The following is a 24,618-nucleotide window of genomic DNA, read 5'->3' as shown; positions in this document are numbered from 1 at the left end:
AAAAAACCACTGAAAGGCTGGAAATTAAATTCAAGAGAGGAACCTGCAAACTACAAAGAGGCAAATGCTAATTAAGAAATTAAACCTAATAGCAAACAGCCCTGAAATTCAGTAGCCAACAATGCTGTGCAGAAGTGTTCCAGTGCAATGATACTGTGTTTCCATGCCCTAATCAGGCCCCAAAAACAGGGCTTATTAGTGAGGAACCCTACCCTCGCCGTGAAGTCCACTGCTGCCCCTCGGTTCAGCAGAAGAGTGGCCACATTGACGTTGCCATAGTGGGCAGCGATATGAAGGGGAGTGAATCCGCTCTGGAAGACAGACAGGAAAGAGTAAAACACACAGGGAGGGGGACAGAGGTCAGACGTTAGCCTTTACTTCATGTCCTTGAACTTTGAATCGTGACTCTTGATCTTTAGTCTTCCCAGCATGCAGCAGTCGCATCAAGCATCACAGGTGAACAAAAACTAAACTGAGAGAAAAGAAAATGAAATAAAAAGTCACAGGAAAAAGTAAAAATCAGTTCTTAAAATGTTCAAGTCAGAATCTGTAGCACCATACACACAACCCCAAAACAGTCAGAAATGTCACTTCCATGCAGGTTATCAAACACAGAAAGAAAAGTAAAAGGAGGCCTTTCCTAGGCTTCACAATACAATTTGAAATGAAAACAACAAAAACTGAAGCAGAACAAATAGATGTAGAGTGTACAGAGTCATCAAGATGGACAAACAATATCAGCTCCCCAAACAACACCAAATGATAGTCAAATCATAAAGAGGGAACATTTCTGATCAACACCAAAGTGCACTATGTCAACTGTACGTCATAGAAGTAAAAGAGTTAGCAATGAGAAATATATGAGAAAAGTTAGAGATTGCAGAGCAGGTTGGAGTAGTTGTGAGATTCTTGCCTTACCTTGCCATTCTGTAAGTGTGGTCCGATTTAATGTGAAAAAGTTGTTTACAAAGGTGTGAAGAATACAGTGACTAACGTGATGGTTTAAAAACGTTACACAGTCAGAAGCTTAGAATGGTGCAAATGAAGGTAGCATGGGTGCAACATGCTATGCAATGCCAAGTCGTTGGCTAAGAGGTGAGACCTTTAGAGCTTTACAGGTTTCCCATGTCATCACTCATTAGTGTTGTAGTGTAAAGAGAAAAAGTCAAATGCCAGCAATTTGGAGATCTACATACAAGCATGCATTTATAATACTTGAACAGGAAGTTTCATGTTTAGAGGACCAGGATTGATAATATTAAAATAAAATGATTTAATCAATTTAAATGTTTCTATTTGTGTGCATTAAGGATTTTAGAAGAAATAACATTTGCATATTACTTAACATGTTTGAAAATGCTAAATGACTGCCACAATGGATATTAGAATGAAAATAAAAAGCCATATTGAGACTTTGCATCATTTACAATTTTTAAAATTGCAGACAATATGCAATCTAACAATTTTAACTGTACAAGTTTAATTTGAATTATGTCCTCCATCCATCCATCCATTTTCCTCCGCTTACCCGGGGGGGGGGGGGGCACGGTGGCAGCAGGCCAAGCAGGCTGACCCAGACTTCCCTCTGTCTGGTGAATTATGTCCTGTTTTTAGCTAATATTGTTATTATGGAAATATCTTCTCTGGCGTCCTTTATAATATTTGTCAAAGTGAGGAAATGGACATTTCAATTATAGATTTTAAGAAAATGTTTGCATTTTCAGGATTTATACAGACTGCACATCGTCAGCTCTATTGAAAATGAAAACAGAGAAACATTTTACTTTGAATTTTAATATTATCTTGGCAATGTTATGCTTTGTAGCACTGAAAATGAATGATCAATAACGTTTTTGCTTTGATAGTGGCCTATTTATACATTTTGAACATGAAAATACAAATCAGAGTTTTAGCATTTTTAACGGCACACAAATGGGAAATTTAATTTTACTTTGATTAAATGATTTCATTTTTATTTTGTTAGCACTGGACTTCCATCCTTAAGGTAGTATATTGTATGCTATAGTTCAACCAACACTGTTTTAAACTAAGCAGGTCATAGTGCATCCCTAGAAATCATGCAACACAACATGAACACACACAATTACAAGACAGACTTGCGGACAATATACATTTATAGCTGTTCACAAAGATGCATCAGCACAGTATTCATCAAATCAAAACCTTGCAGGATAGAAATGTGATAAATAAAAATAAATCAATAAACCTTACATCTCAATAACGATGTTGTTTAGAGGTGTTGGTTAATGTATTGTGGGTGTCAGATATGACAGAAACAAAAGGGTCGTCCTGACTGGTGACAAAAACAGTTTAAACTGGGGATAAAACAATGAAAATGCTCACAGAGAATGAATAAATGATCTAAAGCTGAAAATGAAAGATTTGCTGACAGTGCGAGCGCAGGACACACGGCAGCAGCTTGGGCATTCGTGTCAGCCGTGCATGTTAACCTCTTATCATACCAAACCAACAGAAACTGTAAAATAAACCAAATGCTCTTTATTTACACCATGCAGTGCTGTGGAAGTGAAATAAAATAAATGGTGGAGGGAAAGAAAAGTGAAATAAGAAAATGGGACGGTACAGTGAAGCTGTGGAGATCAAAGGAGCGTGTGTATACCTCAGTAGTCCTATTGACCATCATCTGAAGCAGCAGGAATGAGGGAGGGAAAGATCACTTCAGTTAGGATGGTTGAACACATTACTGCACTGCAGTCAGATCCACAGCAGCACAGCTGTGCTGAAATGAAGCTGGCAAGCGACGTGGCTGGTGTGGCTCACTTCCCTTTAGTGTGCTCTACATGTCTTGTTGACACGGAGGTGATATGTCAAAGCTTAAGGTCTTGTGGAGATGCAGCTAATGACTGTTTCCATTTTCAATTATTTGGTAATGATTGTTTGGTCCAACATTTTTTAAGAATAGTGCAAAATGCTTATTTGCAATATGGTTGTAATAAGTAGAATTTATTGAACAGTGTTTTTGGGAACGTTCACAAACCAATATTTAGCCCGTTTGATTCAAACTCTGGTGCGGTTCATGTGGGAAGTTTTCTGGTTTTCTGCTGTGGCCCAAAACGACCACCTTTCCCAAGCTGTGTTGAACCCTAGTGTGGTTCAATGGCAGTGAAAACCTAAACTGATCCAATTGAGGGAAGTGAACCAAAATGCAGGTGATTAAATGACTACAATTGGTTAACATGAGTGGACAGAAGTCCAATGTTTGTTTGAAATCCAGGCTGAAGTGAACAGACAGAATATTCTAAATAAAGTCCACAGAAACAGTGAGGTATATAAAGTCATTTCTGATGAACTGGAGGAGAAGGGATTCATGCGCACAGTAAATAAAGTAACTCCTTCGTAAACGCCCCCCAGCGTATCAATTTCACTCTGATCCGCACCAGCCAACTGGACTACAGCTTGTGAAATTGCCCTTAATTGATTGAAACAGGATTTTTTGACAGGAAAGGTTTCTTTTTCAATATGATTATTAGTTTATTGAACTGACATGTAAGCAGACAGTTCAGATGGCGGTCACTGTACTGGTTTTTGAATAGAACTGTGCCGTGTGAGACAGAAATATGTGTTCCATGTTTACATATGTGTTTGAGTGTGACTGTACATGCTACTGTTTATAGCTGTTCTCCTCTGGGCTATTCCTAATGAGTCGTATTGAGCAGGGAGGCATCACAACAGCTGAACCACATATTATACTAAACGCATGCATGTTCCCCGAGTTGCCTCCACAGTGTTTTGTTACATAACAACATAATTGGTGCCTTGTTGAACTATACGGTAGCAACTGTAGAAGCAATACCTTCAGGAAGATGCATAAACGACTGAGGTGTGCAGTAAACCATCTCCACTCGAGCCACGTCACTTAAAGCCACTATCAGAGGAACACTTTGTTCCTACATCAACAGGTAACTGAGACTTCCCACCAATACTGGATTGACCCCAGATTGATCCCCCCCACCCCCTTTTCCCCACCCATTGGTTGCATGCAGCCTTGAATAACACCACCATACAACCTGCAGACAGTGGCACACTCCATGCAGTGGACAGTGCTACACTTAGATACCGGTGCAGTGAGGTAGGAGAGGGGTGAGGGGGGAAGTGTGTGAGAGGTGGCATTTAAAGAGAGAAAGGAAAAAGAGGGAGAGACCCAGTTAGTGGCAGGACCAGGAGGGACGTGGCAGGCACAGAGACACTGAACGAGAGAGGAAGAGAGAAATAGAGAGATGCACAGACACACAGATGGAAACACAAACACGCTATACACAGAAATACAGCTTCATGGCAAAAGTACATCATGGCAAGTTAGTGGTCTGCTATCATACACTAAATCATATTCATCAGATTGGAGGATTTACACCTGCTGTGATTGTTATCTGATTGCTGCACAGCTAAAAGCTACTGTTTGGGTCAGTAACATGATTCAGTTTAGTCAGATCGGCTTGAAGTTAAAGGCGTGTTCGTACATGTACTGAACACCTCTTGACACTTAGTTGACAGTTACAGTTAAGTCTCATGCCTTTGTTGACCTCCACCTCAGACTCCTCCCTATAGCTTTTATGATGCTACAACAACATCCAGCTACATCTGCCTTTGCTCTTTATGGTCATTATCAATCACGAGAGGTCCCCCTCTCTGCTCTCGTGTATCCTTTCTCATGGCTCCTCAGAGATCCCTCCTTGCTCCTCAGAACAGAAATAAGAGCTTTGAGATGGCGAACGAGGAGCAAGGACATCTCAAATAAGAGATTTAGGAGGTACCTAATGTTGAGTAATGCTGTACTGAACTAACTTATCCACAATGACATGGAAAATGATACCATGATGGTGGCCTATCAAGACTGGCATACATTTCCTGTGACTTCTAAGTTTTGGTTTTCCTGTTAACATCGGGACCCATAGGATTCCCATTTAGATGTAGCGCCAACTGGGTGAAACAGAGCAAATGTACTGTGCGTAGAATTATAGTCATCTATGGAGACAAAAATATTATAACACAAGAGCATATCTTAACATTTCAGATCTTTTTCATGGGCTTAAATATCATAATTGGACACAAACACAAAAAAGCCCCTGTTTTTTCAGAACAGCGTGGCCTTATATAGAAACATCCCCCTGTATTTAAAACAATCATAACCATAGGTAGAAACACTTCACATATGTGTATTGAAATGCCAAGACCCCGGGTAGGTAGGAATGTCATCGATATGAGCTAAAAGATCATCCCTGTGGGTAGAAACCTCATCATTGAGGTTTCTAACGTCATCAGCAGCAGTAATGTCATTACTACAACTACAGCTCAGCCTACACATGAGACGTCCACAGTACTGGAATGTAATCACCTTCTATGTAACTGTATGTTGTCAGCTTTCCACCTACTCATCTATCAAAATCCACTACAGCCTCATATTTCATATATTTTATAAAAGTCCTCATGACCACGGTATGGACACATTGGCACAAACAAATAGCACCACCCTAGCTTGACTTCCACACATGCCGACCTACCCCAACTCAAATGGCGCTATGGACTTACCTTCGACTGGACATCAGCATTGTGGTCGTTCTGGAGGAGCAGGGCGGCTGACTTGGTGTCGTCCTTGCGCGCAGCAATGTGCAAGGCAGGCAGGCGGACCTTGCCTTTAGTATCATTCTCCAGTAGGACAGAAACCACCTGGTTGTGGCCCTGTTGGAGGGCGATGGCCAGAGGGGTGAAGCCATCCTGGGTGAAAGAAGACAAGTTAAGTTTAGCTCCATCTCATTTAGTAATGACTCTAAAAGATCATCTCCAAAATTCTGACTTGTTTGGATGAAAGACATTCAATGAGTGCTGAAGCAGTAAATTCTCAACTAAAATATGTTTTTTAAATAATGGCCAAATCTCAAATAATAGGAAGGACAGAAAAAGTCCCTTATCAAGGCCGGGTAAAAAACAATAAAGAGGTTGTAATTACAGGTCCTGTTCTTTAACGGTTGATGTGTTTAATTCACAATAATGTCCATTTCCCCAGCATTGATTCCATCAGGCAATCACAGCCAAGCGATTGCCATTCTGCGTTGTTCTCACTTCATCTTTTTAACAGAAAATTCTATTTTAATTCTCTAATTATTACCATTTACTTTTACTCTGAAGCTTTTCCTATCACTGCTAAGCTTCCATCAATAAAACTTCCTCCATACTTCCTCCATATACTGCAAACTGGTTGAACCATGGTTCATTCTCAATATGAAACCTCTGAGCAAGAAGACTCACTCATGTCAATGTTTGGCAGTCAGTGAGTCAACCACTTTGGTCAGGACTTAAATGTCTTTACCAATACTAAATGGATTGCCTTGACATTTTGTATGGACATTTGTAATCCCCAGAGGATGAACCCTATTGACTTTGGTGATCTCCTGATGGTGGTGGTGATTCAGCCATGACATTTTGTCATTCGTCATCATGATTCCCAGAGGAAGTGTGCTAATGACTTGGTGGTCCCATAACGTTTCCACTGGCGCTACTAGCATGCTGACATTTTTCATGGTAGAATGTCTCAACATCTCCAGGATGGATGCCACAATATTTTAATCGAACCGCCGATCCTCTGATTGAAGGACGACCCTGTCAACTTAGCCACAGTCGCCAGACTATGTGTGAAGTCATAGTCTGATGTTGTCTGATGTTGTCATCTTAAATACACACACTCCTCTCACCTCAGTCGCAGTGCTCTGGTTGCCTCCATTCTCAAGCAGGTATCGCACCACATCCATGTGATTCTCCTGGGCAGCCATGTACAGAGGAGTGAATCCATTCTACAGCACACAAGCAAATACAAGAGGTTACCAATAAACTACAGGTCATGAACATACACAGTATTTACTCAACCAGACGCAGCCAAAAATAAAAGTACTGCTCTCTAGCATGATATTAATGATGAGTAATACAGGAGATGATATTGCCATTGCCTCTCAAGAGGGTAGCAGAATGAAACGACTTCAGCAGCAGAGTACAGAAGCTCACCTGAGACTGTGAATTGATGTCAGCTCCTCGTTTGACCAGGATCTTTACTACTTCAGCCTGACCAGCTAGGGAGGATATGTGAAGTGCTGTGTTTCCTTTCTGGATTAATAGAAAATATGAAAGGACAATGAGAAGAAGCATTTCCTTGCACTCAGTAGTGTGAAGATATCCGGCAGGTGTGTCTCCTCCTCCCCTTCCAAAAAGGTGGATCTCACTAAAGTGTTCTCCCCGCTTCGTTACAGTCAAGATGGCAGCGAAGAACAAAGAAATAAAGTGTGATCTTTTTAGTGTAGCTTAACATATTGGGTATGGGATTATGTCGCAGATGCTCAGGTTCAAAATGAGACCAAACTTTTGTCTGGAAGTCCTTGTTTTAGAGAAAATGTGGCCTGCAACAGATTGGGTAAGGCTTGTTTTTAGACTATCCAATTACCTGAAAAGCCTTTTGCTACTGAAGCAGTTGTTGGTCACTTGTGGCCCCTACTGGCCGGTTAAGAACAGCCAATGATGGTATAAAACAGTTCATACATTTTTTGGCAAAAATCACGAGAGGCCCTTTAGCATACACTCATAAATAAGCACAAAATATATCAGGCTGATAGGTCCAGTAGTATAAGAGATTAGCCTTGGACAAACTGATCCACACTCACACACGACTGAAAACCGTACGCCTGCAGAGACCATATACTAGTCTAATGTGTTATGATGTTCAGCATTAAAGAAGTCAATACATGACTGCAGGGCAGCTACAAGTTGAGTATGAAAAAAACACAGATAGGTGACAAAGTAAGAATATAAAAACACGCTCAGTTTGAAGCTGAGACCTACCTTTGTGGCCGAATCCACTGCGGCACCTCGCTCCAAAAGCTCCTGGACCAGATCAACATGGCCCTCCTTGGCTGCAAGGTGCAGTGCATTGAGACCATTCTGGAAAGAGACGAGGGAGGAAAGGTCAGGCCCAAATTCTAACAACTTAACACCAACAAAGACTAAATCCAAATGGAAAAGAGAAGGGATTACCTCCTCCAACAGGTCCATAGCTAACTGAGACTGCCTCTTTTTCTCAGTTTCTTAATTTTGAATGTGTGGCTGTCCCTCACTCTTACATGTGGAGGGACAGACTGAAATATCAAAGATTTGGCAATCAAAGTTGGGTCAGATGTTGTTCCACGTTATGCTTGCGTGGAGCAGAGCCAGTCCATGGAATGAAGATATAAATAGGTGTGTGAGTGTGTCTGTGTGTGTGTGTTTGTTTGGTGGTCAACCAAACATCCTCTTATTTTTCATGATACCTTGTTAATCCCTTCTACTCAAATATCAATATCTTTGGTATTGATTGGCAATTGGTAGAGAAAATAAATGAATATGGGGGTTGGTTCTTAAATACCAAACTAGCTAGAAACACATTTCAAAAAAGCTTACAGAAGCTAGAAGATCTGATACATTTCAAATTACAGATAATACTGACAACTTAATGTCCCTTAACTTGACACCTACGTTATTAATATCTGTGTAGCGCTCTTCGGTGTCATGTGCTGCTTGGTTGGCAGGGAAGAGGTGGGATGGGCTTGCTAGGCTAGAAAGGACAAGGTGAATAAAATAAGAGATTGCCACCCGAATGTTTGATCTCAAATGGTTTTGTAATAAACCGACAGAAGACCAAATTACAAGGGGCTAATTAGGCTTATCCTTTTTGCTATAATACGGTTTGTTTTATGTACACTTCCAGCAGACCTGGAGCCATATTACTTTTTTATTAGGAGTAGCATTTCTGTGCACCTGATGATTTAAGCTAAATATTCACTGTCCTTTTAGCTCTTGTTTGCTCCCCACCAGCTCACGGAGATAAATATCTGTCTCTCTGCTTAATGCTCCGCCTGTTTCCCTAGATAACTGCTTTGTCTGTCTGGCGTTTTTTGCATAAAACAAGCTTCCTGTGTCTGCTAAAAACCTAAAAAAAAGGTAATTGAGAACCAAAACAATGAGCTAAACCAGGCTGAATGGCTCTGGGAGGAACTTTGCAGGTGTGTATTCATTTTCTGGAAGGTTTTCACTCTGAGCATTCCATAGTCATTTGATCCATTGTTAATTGATTGATTGGTGCAGCGTTATTAGTAAAATGAAAATGAAGACAACAGCCTCCTGTTGTCTTTCAGGTCTCTAAGCAAAAGAATGGCGCTGAATGCAGAGTTGTTCGCTATAGTTTGCCCTTCTCCTCTTCTAAGATCCAGCACTGATTAAATAAACCTTTCAGCAACACTAGCATTAGGGTGCTGCATAAAAACAGTCAATAAGTCATTTCCTCTGTGACTGCCACACTAACCCTCATCACACAGGCCCCTGAGGCCGATGGTCCCACCGGACTCCTGGGGTCCCAACAGAGGCTTCCTGTGGGGTACCAAGAGAGTTTTGGCTCACCCTAGAATCATCTCACTATGCTTCAGTTTTCTTTGCCCAGATGTAACCCACAGCTGGCTGTAGGCATCTGCTCAGTAACAGCAGAAAATGTATTATAGCTACGTTTCTTTCAACAGCTGACATGTTAATGCCCCTACCTGCCTCCTGCTGGCCTCGTATCACCCAGCATTTAGCCAGTGTGTTGGTACAACTGCTGTATCTAAAGGTTTTCTGTTCAAAATACAGAAAAGTGACCTCTTTATTGTGTTTATTGATGGTACTCTGTGGTTTGGGCTTAATATTTTGAATGGCAATGTTCAGAAGCACTACAACATGACTGTTCTGTGGCCATGTTAGTTTTAAATATGATTTTGCAGCCATGTTTCCCAAAGAATTATATTGACATTTTGTAGATTACGCACCTCGTGATTTACATCCAATGCCAACGCTCAGTGCAAACCTAGGAAGTAGTGTGCCCTCTATGTATTGAAGTGCAAACCAAGGGTGTGAAGATGCGATGGATGGGCAAGCAGTGGGCTGACATTATCCTACGCTTCAATCTTCTTGCTTGGCCTTGGAACTTGATAACCATGTCCGGTTGTCCAATCAGAGCTTTGACTCTAAATGGGGACGTCATCCTCAGGTCAAAAAATAGTGGATCCAAAAGATAAAGCATTAAAGTAACTAAATGAAAAAAGCATGTAAAGAAAATGTAGGACAACTGTGGGCCACCAGGGGAGACCATAACGTCCAACCCCCACCCCAGGGTTTCTGTTCAGTTCTTCATTCCAGAACAATCATTCAACAGTCTGTTTGAAGTAGCACCTGTCACTGTTCTACCATAAAAGACCAGAGAGCTATTTCTCAGCTGTGACTACTGCAGAGATGAAGTTCCTGTGTCTTTTGTCCCAAAGGACAATAACAGTCAGAGGGATTTGAATGAAAAAAGTTCTCCCCATTTGGTCAGGGAAGGACTTTTAATCACCCGTGTATGAATATCTATAGGTATAAGCCATGTCTAATGTACTTCATGTCTATAACTAAATGTCTAATTAATGGATGGATAATGGATCTGTAAGCAAAGTCATGATATGTTTTCTGTTTTTCTCTCTTTAATATGGAAGATAGCCATTATAAACGAACAACCTCCAATTCTGCCATAACTCTCTGGGGCCCTATTCCTCGCTGTACACCCCCCCCCCCCCACGCCCTCCATTCACCTCCAGGAAGCCACTAACCCCTTTACCTCCATGCCCTATAAGCCCACTCTTCCATCCATCAAATATGTTACCTCATTCTGTCAGCCTACATGAACACAATCACTGAGGAGATGTTTCCCAATTATCTGTTTGATCTATTACACAAGCATTTTTAAAGCAATGCAAATGTGATGTGGTGAAAATCTAATTTATTTTTAGTTTAATTTAGCAGTGCTGGAGTTGTCTCAGGGGAGGGAGGTGCTTATAATCAGTAAATACCACCTCATCAGTGCAGTATGTTATTGAGCTATAATCAGCTTCAGAAAACACTAAAACACTGATGCCCATTAGCCACTCAGGGGATGTTTTCAGGGAAATGGGAAAGATTATCAACAATCTGCTCAAAACTACTCTATTATTATGATATCAAAAATAATTCTCAGAGTTTTCGCAATGTTAGGTGGTCTTTACTCTGTCTTCCATAACTGAAAGGAGGAATAATATTACTGCATTCTCATTTCAACCATGGGAAATGCAGTAATAGTATTCCTTATGGCTAGATGGCTAAGCCATTGAACCAACACAACATCTGATGTATTATCTGCCTAAATAAAACTGTTATAGGTAACATGGTAGCTACAGCAAACAGTTGCCTACTTGCACAACCAGCAGAAGAGTTGTGTTTATGTCCACCTGATGTAAGCCCAATAATCACTCTCCTTTTAGCTCTGGTTTGGTCTCCACCAACCCCTGAGATAGAAATCTGATTCTTTAGCTGCTAAATGCTCCACTAGGTTCACTACATAGTTGCTAACTTTGCTTGGTGTTTGGTGCTGAGCAGGGTTCAGTGGGTGCAGTTGTTAAAACCAGAATTTGTGGGCCAGAAAAGCAAAACGATGAGCTAGAAGAGACTAAACACTCTGTAGAGCTGTGGGAAACTGCTTCTAGAAGGTTTATAAATGTATAGATATTGGTGGCAAAAGCTCATTGTGACACAAGAAGGATGAGTACCATTATTATACTGATGAATTAATCCAATGCTATATATAAAAAGGCATTAAAAAACAACTATCTCAATTACTAACTAGATGGTGTCTATTTCCTTTTGACATCATACTTTGATAAGTGACAATTACTGTGATTCATTTTTAAACCTATCTTTGCACTTCCAGCGGGAGAGAAACTGAAAGAAACCCATGCAAACAAAGGAGCTCAAACATATCTTGACTGTGCCAACATCAGGTGATAACAAAACATGTCTTCACATACCACAGAACCACCAGCTAATCTTACATTTCCACTCCATGTGACTTTTGTTTACCGGGCTGGTCATCGTGGCTGTTGCCAGGAGAGGACTGTTAACCTCCTATCAGGTTTCATTGCCCCCCCCCCCCGTCTATGGCTGGAATGCTAATGGACTTAGAGGAGACTAGATAATGACTAGGCCTAAATAAAGAAACTCTCCCAGATCAAACTGAGTCCTCTCCGCTACTGAAATGTAGAACCATTTTTGTATGATAATAATGCAAAGATTAGTGGTGGACAGCATGAGCACATTAGCTCTTTGAATAATACATTCTGTGGATTATATGATAAGCACCATTGGACTCACTTAACAGGATAACATGTATCAAATGACTATACAATGTTAAAGGTATCGCTTGTAATGACAAACCCAGAAATTATGATCAACTCTGCAGTTCCCCTCAGCTCTTGCTCAGAGCCTTTTAGCCTTTTTAGCTCACTGTTTTGGCATATCAGCCTGCAAACACTCTTATCAGCCTGGTTTCCAGCAGCTGTTTTCAGTTATAAAGCCCTGATAAACCCACTGTTCACCACCTGATGAGCACAAAACAGAAAATACACGTTTAAAGACTAGCTGGCGAACATAGTGGAACATTTAGCAGCTAAAACGTCCGTTTTCATTGGGTAGACATAAACACAACTCCAAATGAGTTATAATGTTGCTCTGTGTCTGCTGAATGTGTACACTGTACAGGCAACAGTTTGCTAACATGTTGGCCATAACAACTTCACAGGTGATAAGTGGCCTACAATCACCTGCTACAGCTGTAAGGAAATAACAACCGCCTCAACCAAAAGTTTCAATTTCAGTAATTGAAGTTGGCAGCTTAAGCTGTTTTACCTGTGCTTGGTGTCTGAAAAGTATAACAATGCTGTGGTTCATCCATATTATTCCAACAGTCGATAACAATCCATTTAGGTAGCTCAGTAAATAATCCCCATGAAGAAGCATTCATGTGAGAACTCCTAAATGAAATGCAGTCACAATGAATACTAATATTACCCCTGTGTCTGTCCTGCTGTAAGTCATGTTATGTGATCTGTCTCCTACCTGATTGCAGGTGCTGATGTCCACTCCCCCTTTCAGATATTCCAAAACCTTGTCGATGTTCCCTGCTCTTGCCGCTCGCAGGAAACTGGTGTTGCTGTCCGACTGGAAGAGACACAGGAGAAATACATTTTCATAAAATCATCTACATCATTTCCAAAGCACATATACATTTCCTCTTTGGCTGTCGATGATGAATAGTTATCACATAATTCTGCCTTTTAAGCTTAATGAGTCACATTCTTTCTCAAGTAATGGACTAAAAAACCCAACTCACAATCTAATTCCACAACCTCTTAAGCTGTTTAGCACTGGGTCACGGTCAGCTGGAGCCTCCAGTAGAGGGGACTGAATTCCGGTCAACAAAGTTTGGTCAAAACTCTGTTTCAGTTACGTTAGTGCAGACGGGACGTGGAGTTCATTATAAGTATCAGAGAGAGTGCACTAAATTAAGTGTCAGAGTTTGAGACAACATTTAGTTTGAAAGCATTGGTCAGTTGGAAAACATTTGTACCGCTTAATTGTTTGTTAATCCTCATGTTATGATCTTTATTGAAAACTAATATTTTTTTCCTGATTGTAATATTGATGTCTTACTTTGTCTGTTTTCAAAAGTGTATTGTTTTAAATTATTTCTTTTACTTTGTCAACCTGCACATCATCAGACACTGGGGGCCGGTGCCCAGGGACTACAGGGGGAAAGTAGCTTTAATTAAGCTAGGTGCAATAAATATATTGAACTCTACTGTTAAAACCGATTGGGGAAAATACTCTATTTATGCTCACCATTCAAGGATTACCACTGATACCAAAGCATTTTCCATCTGACAATGTCCTGGAGTGTTTCAAAGCTCTATGGTGTCCCACAAGGATCCATTCTTGGACCTCATCTATTTAATCTTTTTGCTCCCACTTGACACCATCATCTGCAAACATCAGTTATTATAGCTATGCAGATGATTTGCTCTCTCCTTTTTCATTGCTCTATTTTACCTCACGTTGTTCAGTGTTTTTTAAAGTATATAACTACACAAACTCATGCTAGTGTACTAGCTAGATGCGGTTGTGCAGGTGACACGTGGCATTACACAGTCCTGTCACATTGTCCCACTGATCCACAAGCGGCAGTATCATGTAGAAATGCAGCAATGTGCCAACAAAAGCAGTGAAGAAGATAGCAAGATGGTACCCACGGAAGTAAACAATGCTAGATTTGCATTCAACACATCTGTTAGGGCTGACTGATGTGCACAATGGGTTTTGGTGAGTATCAGTGAATGTCAACGTTTGTTCATTTGCAAGAGAACACCACAGTGCCCCTTTAACTGCATCTTGTTGTACTGGTAGTTACTGTGTGACATTGAATTGAACATTGACAATTAAGTTCTATCTAATCTGACGACTGTTTGGAACTCAACACTCCATAAAGTGGATTTAGTTGCTTTTGTATGACATTGTGCTCTAAAAATAAACTAGAACATAATTATATATGTATGCACGCTTATGCAATTAACATGCTTTCATTTTCTTTAAAGAACTAAAGTCTAAATTGGCATTGAGCAGAATCCCACAATAAATCGTTAGCAACGATCAATGTGCATCCATAATTAGACATATACGGTTTCCTTAGTGGACAATGATATTTATGTTCAAGATTTGGGAAGGACATGTCGCCTGTTTGCTTTTGGATGCTGAGTGAGCTGCAGTTGGAAACAGACCAGGACTGTAAGGAGGCAGAATGATTCAGCATTTTCTTCTCGGTACCTTCACTGAAGCTAAATTCTGGCTCACATACAGCTTGTTCAAAGCTCCCAGCTCTCTGTTCCTCCTGTGGAAAAACACTGTGTGATGCTTATTTTTGCTGCATTTCAAACTGCGCTAGGAGGAGGTCAGAGGTCAGTTTCAGAAATACTGCACCACACTGGAGGTATGGGGACTCACTGTCCTGCTCATGGACAGTTCAGGGGATGTCCTGTCTGTTTATTTTGTTAAGGAATGGTCTTTCATTGGCTGTAAAGGTTTGAATCAACTTTTCATTAGCAGGCTCTTTCAGAGTTGATAATTTTTAGAATCTGAGTTTCATTTGTCCTTTCCTTCATCACAGTCCGTCACTTAGGCCATGTCCACACTACTCCGTTTCCATTTGAAAACGCATATGTTTTGCTGCGTTTACACTACGCTGGCGTTTTCGTGCACCGAAAACGGAAGGGTTTGAAAACGCTCCCGAAGATGGATAAGTTTGAAAACTCCGGGTTGCGTATTCGTGTCGTCCACACCACGTTCGCTACTTGATTGGTTCTTAGCAGTCATGACGTGTCCCTCCCTGATTCGTCACTCCCCTATCACGCAGCGGTGGGCCGTCAGGGCTAACAAGGCCTTCACTACTGGCCTAGACAGAATCACAAAGTTATAGCTATTTTATCATTTTATAATTTTTCATAAATACACTACATGTATAGGACTCTATAGATATAGATCAAGACCTGCAGCGCTGTAACTAAGTCTGAAAACGATAACTTCTACAACTTTCCACGGACTGTGTCTGTTTGAGTTCATAGAGGAAGATCTTAAGTATCAAACACGACATTTCATTATTAAAGACTACTTTATTATTCTGTCATATTTCTTTTAACTAAGCAACCAATCTATTTCCTGTTTATATCGACACCCACGCCCATGCCCAGTGAACGTGAATTGTCACGTGATATTCGTTTTCAGGCGTTTTAGTCTGGACGGAGATCTTCTCGAAAACGATGCTGAAACGCCGTGTGGACGGAGATCGTTTTTGTTTTAAAAGTGGTGTGGATGTAGCCTCAGTCACTTACAGCAGTCACCCTGCGCACAGTTTCACACGTAGAATGCAGAGATCAGAGGAAACAATGCAGCCCTGATGATGCATAAAATGAGCAGTGACACCGCAGCACTGATGTCTTCTTCAAACAATCACAAATAACCCTGCTCGTATGGTTCCGACTGACCTGCAGTCAGCTGCTGTCTGGCTGCTGCAGAGAACTGCATTACATCACTCAGACTCACGACTGCTGGAGCTTTCTGCAACAGCGCCGCTATCGCCTTAAAGGACCATACTAATGCTTCTCCATGTTTCAGTCCACAGTCTACACATAATACGAATAACATTACAGACAGCTTCAATGAACACGTCTAAAGTCAACTTGCAGAGACTTGAAGCCAGTTCAAGATAGATGGTGCGGTTTTATACAAATGTGTGAGTGTGTGTGTGTGTGTGTGGGGGGGGGGGGCATTGCAAGTCTATGTATCACTTAGTCAACACATTTTCTCCACTGGAAGGGCACCCTAGAGGTCCCTGTATCACATTTTCATCACAATTCTCCACTGGAAGGACACCCTATAGAGCATCAGCATAGGCATCCAAGAGGGCACTTTTATGAGCCTGGAAAGACTCATTTATACAGCTTCATACATGTTCTTACAGGGTTACTATTGTTTTCGAGCAGCAATGCACAAAGCACCCATTTTCACAATCAAGCCTGTCTGATAATATCCTCACATTCCCTCCAGAGTCACATTATGCAAGACCTTGCCCTAGTCATCGTTCTCCAACTGGCGGGTTGCTATAGTGACACTGAGACCAACAGGACTCTCAGACAAGTGAGGCTTTTGCATGGATGATACTTAACATTGGAGAGAAAGGGAGAATTGTGGCAGTCAGCTTCCTACAGAAATTGTTTCATAACTCCTGGTTATAAGGAGTCAGTTTGTCACTGTCTTTGATGGGTAAATGTTCTGAATATGCTGTAAGAGGCCTACAGTTACATGAAGGTCATGTTTGGGGTGAGCCTGCAATGAATAGGGACAAACAAGTCAATAAAAGGAACCTTAGTCAGGCATGAAGGTCATTGCTTTCCTGCTTCTTTCACCACAGTTAGTACATTTTAGAATGTTGTTCGGTACTTGAATACACAACAAATATAACCAAACTGAATAATGTGTATCTTTGAGTGTTCTTTAATGTTCCTGCTTATGTTTTAACTTGTGTCTAGACCATTACTTCATGACTTAATCAAACCTCCCAAGCATGACAAAGCCCACATTACACATTACATCAAACATTCATTTAAAAAAGTCACTGTCTTTATCTGAGGAGCGCTAGCAGCTTTATCAATAATGAAAAACATTCTCCCCCACCCTGCACACATGATGTGAGAGACCAGTGCCCAGGCTGGGAGCATCATTGCCCCTCCCAGTTTCCACGGTGACAAGCACTGCCCTCTCTGGAGGTAACCATGACAGCAAGGCACTGTCTGTCAGCAGAGCTAGCAAAATAAGCACAGATCACATGAAGGACATTGCTTCCTTTAGAAGAGTCAACACAGCCGTACGATAGGGCATCATTCACATGTGAGACATACTGGATCTTCAGGTGCAAGTGTGTATGTTTGAGTGATCCAAGAAAACAAATACACACACACACACACACACACACACATACACATACACACTACTCTGGTGTTAACACATCAATTATGTTGAGTGATAGTAGCTCCCATGCTAACACTTCAAGTTTCTCACTTGTGGAGGCCTATCACTTAACATTTGTATGCTAATGTTGTAGCATGGCTCCAACTAACACCTATGTTGTTGACACAGATAGTTGATGTCACCACTGGCATGCCTAAGATATCGCTGTCATAGCAGAGATCTTCCACTAGCTTCAAGAACACTATCATCCCTGTACCTAAATCGTTTGCAGTGTCTGGTCTGAATGACTACCGCCCCATGGCACACACCCCATGGCACACACACCCTTTCTGATGAAGTGATTTGAGAAACTCGTTCTCCAGCACAAAAAAAAAAGTACATCATTGGTACCCATCTACCGAGCATCAGTGGTATTGGGGACAAAAAGTGCCTGCTGAGAGCCCAAAGGATATTAAAAGACAATACCCAGAAAGATACAGACGTTTCAGCTGTTGTGCACTAGATTACTGAGAAGCTTCTTCCCTCAGGCTGTGAGACTCAACTCATCCTCCCTACAACATGGACTACAACTGCATTTACAACAAATTAACCTTGAACCTTAACTGTATATCTCTATTAGTCATATAGGATTACCATGGGAATACAATACCAGCACATAAACTAAAACAAGCCAATAGATTCAACTCAAGCTCCACTTATTATCTTAAAGTTAAAAGTTAGTAACTATGGCAGTGTGTAATTAGGTAGCATATGCTAAAGTGTTAGCATGGACCACTGAAGCCATGCTGCAGAGTGGAACACGTGCAGCTAAAGAGACATATGTTTCTGAGTAGTTGGAGAGAAGAACAGAGCTAATAGGTGAGTGAATATTCGAGTCAGTGGCCTGAAACACAACAAACACACAATCTCATATGGAATAATAATGTTGCTCTGTGTTCGCTTGATGTCTAAATGGAAAGTTGTTCGCTAACACATGAACTTTAGCTAAAACAACTTCCTTATTGTGTATCTGTCAGCTTGTTTTAGAGTTCTTCTGCCCTCAAGTGGCTAAAAAATGATGACTGTAGCTGTTACAGCTATTCACTTTTACCGAAGGGTGCTTATTATGTCCACCAAAAACTAAACGCATAACCATTAAACTGCCCTTTCCTATACCACTATACTACCAATACCATATGATGAACCTAACCTAAATCCAGCTAAACATTTCTATCCTTAAGAATAGCTTTAGAGGACATTTGACCAACATAAGCACAAGAGTAAGAACATACATGCTCACACATTAATTGCCCTTATTTATTTGATTGAAGCAGGACATTCTATTCCTAGCCGTCCGCACAGAATAACAGCATCTCTGTTTACTAGCTGCACCTGTCCCGTTGGTGCTGGCTCTGTTTGTGTGTGTTTCTGATATTAAAGCTCCTTTGGGTTGCCTTGCACACATTAGTCCATGAACACACCCAGCGTCTATGAGATGACAACAGCGCGTCAGTCAGTGCAACTAATAATAATCATTATATCCACAAAAGCCCACATTTAGCAAAAAGTAAAAAGCTGTTTTTCTTTTATACTTGGAGGTGTGGGGGTTTCACCCCAAAGCAATACTCACGATACAATCAAATAGTACAGACCATTTATGCAGAGTATAAATAACTTCTAATGAATTATCCTGTAAATGCATAAGGCTGAGGGAGCATCCATGTAGTGTGTTTTAGTATTCAACTGCACCAAAATAATGAATGAATGAATACAATATTTATTTAGTATGAAGGGTATTCAATAGGGAAGTATTACGTGATTGGGGTGAAAATGACAATTATAACGAAGTTCATACTATGTCATATGTCATTTGCTGTTTAGCAGAATCATCTAAACTGAGTGTTTGCTATTAAGGAATGTTGAGTTTAGGGCATAGAGTCAACAGGTTGAAATGATGGATGCTATTGGATGAATAGATTCATTCCCTTTTCCAATACATGCTTGAGGATTAACTTTGTAATGTTTGACTAAAATAACATTTCTTTATATTAGTCCTGCAGCATTATATTTATTAATTTCCCACTAAACATTTGCATATTTGCTACAGCTCATAATTGGGAGGACATGACTTTAAAGATGCTCACAACTAGTTTGTCAGTGTGAATGCTCAAGGATCACGGGTCAAACCGTAGAGCTCTCCACAATAGAACATATCTAAAAACCAATAATTGGACTGACATGCAAACATCCACTCAGAGAGACAGCCTCACTGTTGCCACACTGTTTCACTGACTTTTCTCTTTCTCTTATCTTCTCTCTTTTATCCTTTGAGATAATAGAAGCTCAGCTGGAACCTGTGCAGCCAGGTCACTGCAGGCTGTCAGGTCAATGTCTGCTGCTGCACACAGGCCAATTACAGCCGTCTGGACCCTCCTGTGCCAGTTGCTGGGTTTCATCAGGCAAAATATACACTACAAGGTTTTGGGTTGTTTTCTCAACCCGCTCTCTTTCCAACTCGTCACATACTGAAGCTTGGTCAGGACCATTGGCTTCTCCTCCTGGTTAGCCCAGAGCATCACACTATAATTATCCACTACGGTCACAATAAACATGTGGTTAACGAACAAATAAAAACTGTTTTGGCAATAAAACCACTTTGTTAGATTTAGGAAAAACATCATAATGCTTGAAATAAGTGCTTAAACTAAGTCACATGTAAACAACGTAACATGAGGATGGAAGACATGGCACAAACATCACTAACGTAACTTCTAAATAACACTGGCCACAACACCGGTTCCCTGGTTTATTTGAACCATCCAAGGGACAACCCACCTGCCCCGTGAGGGTACACACTCCCTGAGCATTTTCTCTGAGCATGTACTAATGACGCGGATGGGGTTTACATTGCAGTTACTTGAAAGCCTGGTGCATCTCATACAGATGCCTTTAGGGTTCCTCGGTATTAGATGGCGAGGGGCGTGACCAATGCTGGCCTACTACAAGTTGGCGACATGAGATATGGGAACATTTTGACAGTAAATGTTAAGGGTCAGCAAAAGAAGTCTGATGTTTTTACCATATGAGCACAAGACCTAAGACCTTTAGTTTACAATTTCCCTTATGTATATTGAACATCATATTTGTATTTTACCCATATTAACCAGGATATTCCCACTGAGATTTAAAATCTCTTTAAAGGACTAACAGGTAGGTTTGCATGTTTTAGCTGATTGCTGCTGACCATTTTAGAATGCATACCAAGTGTTTACATTGATTTCTTATCTTCCAGGAGGAATTTGGCTAGAAACAGGTAATTTAACACACTTTTTTTACATTTGTATATTAACTCATCCAGAAGACACAACATTAGCAGTCATTTGGAGTCATGTCTGAGTCCAACATTCACTCTCTTGTTAGTTCTGGTTTGGTGAAAAATATCTGTCCCTTTAGAAATGCGTTGAAATAAACTCAAAAGCTGTATAACATCCCTCTTAGTGTGTAGTGTGTTCACACAGGAAAATTGAGAAGTCCAGAAACCAAAAATATTGCAGACTAAGTACAGTACGATGCAATGCACAAATGATATGAAAGAGCAGCTCACACTGGGGAAAAAACAACTAAACAATGTGTAGGTGCTAGGTGGTGGTAAAGCCGCTCCAAAAAACTCTTGGACGACAACACATAAGTATTAAACCATAAGAAAAATATTTGTGAAGTTACATTTTCAGTAGCTTTCAAAGTTGCAGTTTGAATCACAGCCAACGTCATACGTAGTGTATCATTTCCTGTTAATATAAAATGTTTGGGGATATAAAACAGTATACAAACTTGTTTTTGCTTCAGACAAAAGTTGGATGATTTTAACATGCAAAGTATGACATTTGAATACTTATGAAGCCCTGCAAGCAATTCCAGGTATTTGTCCTAGTCATCCTGGCACTGTTTCAAAGACAATATATCCAAACTACTGGTGCCCTGTAATGCACTGAAATGTGTCTGGAACCCACACTTTGAACTCATCCATGAGCTGACCAGGCTTTGTGTTCAAAAAGAACCACCCCTATCTATGATTAAAACACTTTCTTTTCAATTAGACTACTGCCAATTAGTTTGAGATACAGCTTTGCAACTCGGGGATATCGGAAAAAAAGTTCCAGCATCTTAAAGTCAGGGGAAAACTGACACAACACATGTATTCCCATTAGCAGCCGTGGCATGCTGCTAAAGTCATTACATTGCTTTTCAAATTAGCCACGAGAGTCCACACGCTGCTGTGCAGGATAACTTCAGGAGCAAAAATGTCACACTGGCCTTTAAAGGGTGAGGACAGCAATAATAACTCATCCCACCCCACGTACACAAGCTCCTCAAACACCTTCATGTATCTCCTGCTAACACCTTTTGCAAGACACCAGTCAGTACTGGTTTTGAAGTCAGAACAATAAGTCCTAAAGCAGTTTACACATGCTTCCAATGAAAACAGAATAATGCTGCATGCAAGTTGAGCATCTTGTCACTGACAGACGCAAAAAACAGTTCTGTCATCAAGATTATGCCCAAAATAAAAATACCTGCGGCTTTAAAAGCGAGAGCTGACACTTCTAGGTTTCTGCTTTAAAAAAGTAAATCAAAACTTTCTTGTCTGTAAAGTCTCCTAAAAAGAGCACTTCAGGGGCGCCCTAGTTGCCTGCTGCACCTGCCAGTGTGGGCTCTTACCAGCGTCAGTGGAGGCTGCTCAGGAAAGTGCTCCACACAGTAGTAGTGTGGCAAAGCATTCTGGTCCAGGTAAGACTGGCTCCCGGCAGTCCTCAGGCCCTTGTCCGAGCCACACACCTTACACATGGCCGCGTTGCCCATGCTGCAAGGTTTACAAGTCTATCCCATGCGAAGGTAAAGGAATCCAAGTGAGTGCATTTAATCACTCTGATAATCCACTCCGTGCTCCCCTCCCCCTAAAAACCTGCAGCCTACCATCCAGGGGGGGCGACCCCCTCAGTCCCTGCTGAATCTCACTTCCCTTCGGCCTCAGCGGCGCTCCTGTCCCTGTCGCACCGCCACCTCCAGCAGAGTGCTAGCCCTTACTCATTGATAATTCTTACTCTCTGACCATTGACCAACACCCCCCTAACCCGGCTATTTTTACACCCACCAGCCGAGCTATGCAAGTAGAGCGAAAGAGAGCAGAGAGAGGGTGGTCGGCATGCCAACACAGGAGGGGGCAGCGCAGACACATCGAGCATGGACTGACATGTGGCCTATATGTGAAAATGATTTGTGACGATATGCAGTCTTTGTCAAATCAAGCACTTTAATGCTGCTGCTGGTTGCCATGTCAGTGTGAGGCTCCTTTAAGTCTACATACTACCAGTGTCAACTGCAAACATGCAACCTTTTCCTAAATGCCTTTCTCCCAGACGGGAAACCAAGCCTTTTAACTGCATGCTTGCTGAAAACCTGCTAAAGTGCAGCTTTATCTCCAAGAGGAACTGTAAGGAAAAAATAGGAATATATTTGTTTTTTTAGCAAGAAAATGACTGAAGGAAACATTGAATACTTGTCACTATCTGGCTGGCATTAAAGTCTTGGAGGGATCAGATGGCAATAGACTGATTAAATCTACAAATACAAGTATGAGTTGACCAACTGGGGGTCATTCATCACAAGAGTTGACCCCCCCACTGGTGACTGGTGTACAACACTAGCAGCATACCAGGCTTTCCGCACTGGTCCAGACTTTCCTTCAGCATTATGTTCACTTCACTTCATGTCCTGGACTGTTTAATGGAAGCAGGCATGGTGATTTGCTAATGCAGATGTGTGTCAGACTGTGGCCCAGAGCAGAGCTGTATTGATTCACCTGGACTGAATGCAAATTACATTCACACAGACCTTTTCATGGCAATTGATTGGTTCACAGCATTAATGGTATGCTGTTTAATAGGAGCTTCAGACATCAGGTCCCTGCTGTCTCTACATGTCAGTGAATGTCTCGTCCATGGTCAGATGCATGTGTGTATTCAGCCTGTGTGTATGTGTCCTTGTCTAATGACATCAGGGAGGTAAATGTCCCCATTCTCTTTGCACTCTTCGAGGTCATGACTAGCACAATACTCTTACTGTTGAAAATATCACCCAAACAATTCTCATTCACTGAATATGTTGGCCTAGGGAGAAAGACTACTCATTGTTGAGAACCACAGAACCACACAAGAAGGCAGCTTATGAGTTTTCTATGAATGAATGAATACAAACTGGGGTTTTTTTACGAGGAGAACAGAAAACCATTTAAATATATCCAATCAAAATTAAAATCATATATGCATTTGGAGTATTGCAATAGTCAATAGAAGAAAAGACGAATGCTACAATCATTATTTATTTGCATCATAAAGAACTAGATACCGTCTGATTAGTATAATGACACACAAACCTTTCCCCTCACATTGGGCTTGTTTCCCACAGTTTTAAGTCCACTTAAAATCACATTTGACTTTGTATTGATAACTATGATTTAGATTGCATCCTCATTTAATTCCAAATAGTTGTCATACAATCAAATTGTAATACTTCCTAAGAAGTCTGTTTACAATTTAGATGGGGGTCTTGGTGGTCATTGGGTGCTTGAAAATGAACAGTTGCAACAGTTTAAGTTTTCTTAATTTGAAGTTGAAGTTGTGTGTCGTCTGCATAGCTATGGAAACGTACACTGTGTTGTTGTATCATTTGGCCGAGCAGAAGTATGAGTATGGTTGGTTTATGAGAGCTGGTGCCACACTTGGATCCAGTTCCAAGTTGGTGAAATACCTTATTTAGCGCCCAGTTTCATAAATCTTGAATCATATATTAGCAACCTGAGCAACCAAACACATGACCTTCAGCTGGTCTGGTCTGGTTCTCTCCTACAGATGTAAGGTGAGAAGAAGGACCTGCTTCAGGCCATGTGAAACAGTGGTGGGGTGTGGGCAGGTGGTCATGTTTCATTGCAGCAACACAACATGCCGAGATAGACACTAATATCTCCAAGCACTGGCCCAACGGCCTACCAAGCCCCTAAATGTGGTGGCCAAAGCCCATCTTTGGTGGCCCGAATGTAAACATGTTGGAAACAATACAACAAACGCAATTTAACCCTGACTGACTTCTTTAACTGTGACACAATAAATGAACTGATATTAACAGAATTAAAATATA

The 24,618-nt window shown here is 41.1% G+C and overlaps 1 protein-coding gene across 1 annotated transcript in view; it reads right to left on the bottom strand.

Moving 5' to 3' along the window:
• Positions 1 to 22,462, bottom strand: part of ank2b (ankyrin 2b, neuronal) — a 76,166-nt gene extending 53,704 nt beyond the window's left edge. Inside the window, exons 1-8 of the mRNA XM_079184361.1 lie at positions 22,399 to 22,462; positions 22,144 to 22,302; positions 12,988 to 13,089; positions 7,864 to 7,962; positions 7,036 to 7,134; positions 6,729 to 6,827; positions 5,569 to 5,754; positions 213 to 311 (exon numbers count right to left, since the gene is read on the bottom strand). Coding sequence (XP_079040487.1) covers positions 213 to 311; positions 5,569 to 5,754; positions 6,729 to 6,827; positions 7,036 to 7,134; positions 7,864 to 7,962; positions 12,988 to 13,089; positions 22,144 to 22,302; positions 22,399 to 22,401 — 846 coding nt within the window. The 5' untranslated portion in view covers positions 22,402 to 22,462. The remainder of the gene's footprint in view (positions 1 to 212; positions 312 to 5,568; positions 5,755 to 6,728; positions 6,828 to 7,035; positions 7,135 to 7,863; positions 7,963 to 12,987; positions 13,090 to 22,143; positions 22,303 to 22,398) is intronic.
• Positions 22,463 to 24,618: the final 2,156 nt, after the last annotated feature.

This window comes from Pholis gunnellus, assembly GCF_910591455.1.
Source record: "Pholis gunnellus genome assembly, chromosome: 23".
NCBI classification, from domain to species: Eukaryota; Metazoa; Chordata; class Actinopteri; order Perciformes; family Pholidae; genus Pholis; species Pholis gunnellus.
The sequence above is the reverse complement of the archived record's forward strand: the minus strand, read 5'-3'. Positions and strand labels throughout refer to the sequence as shown.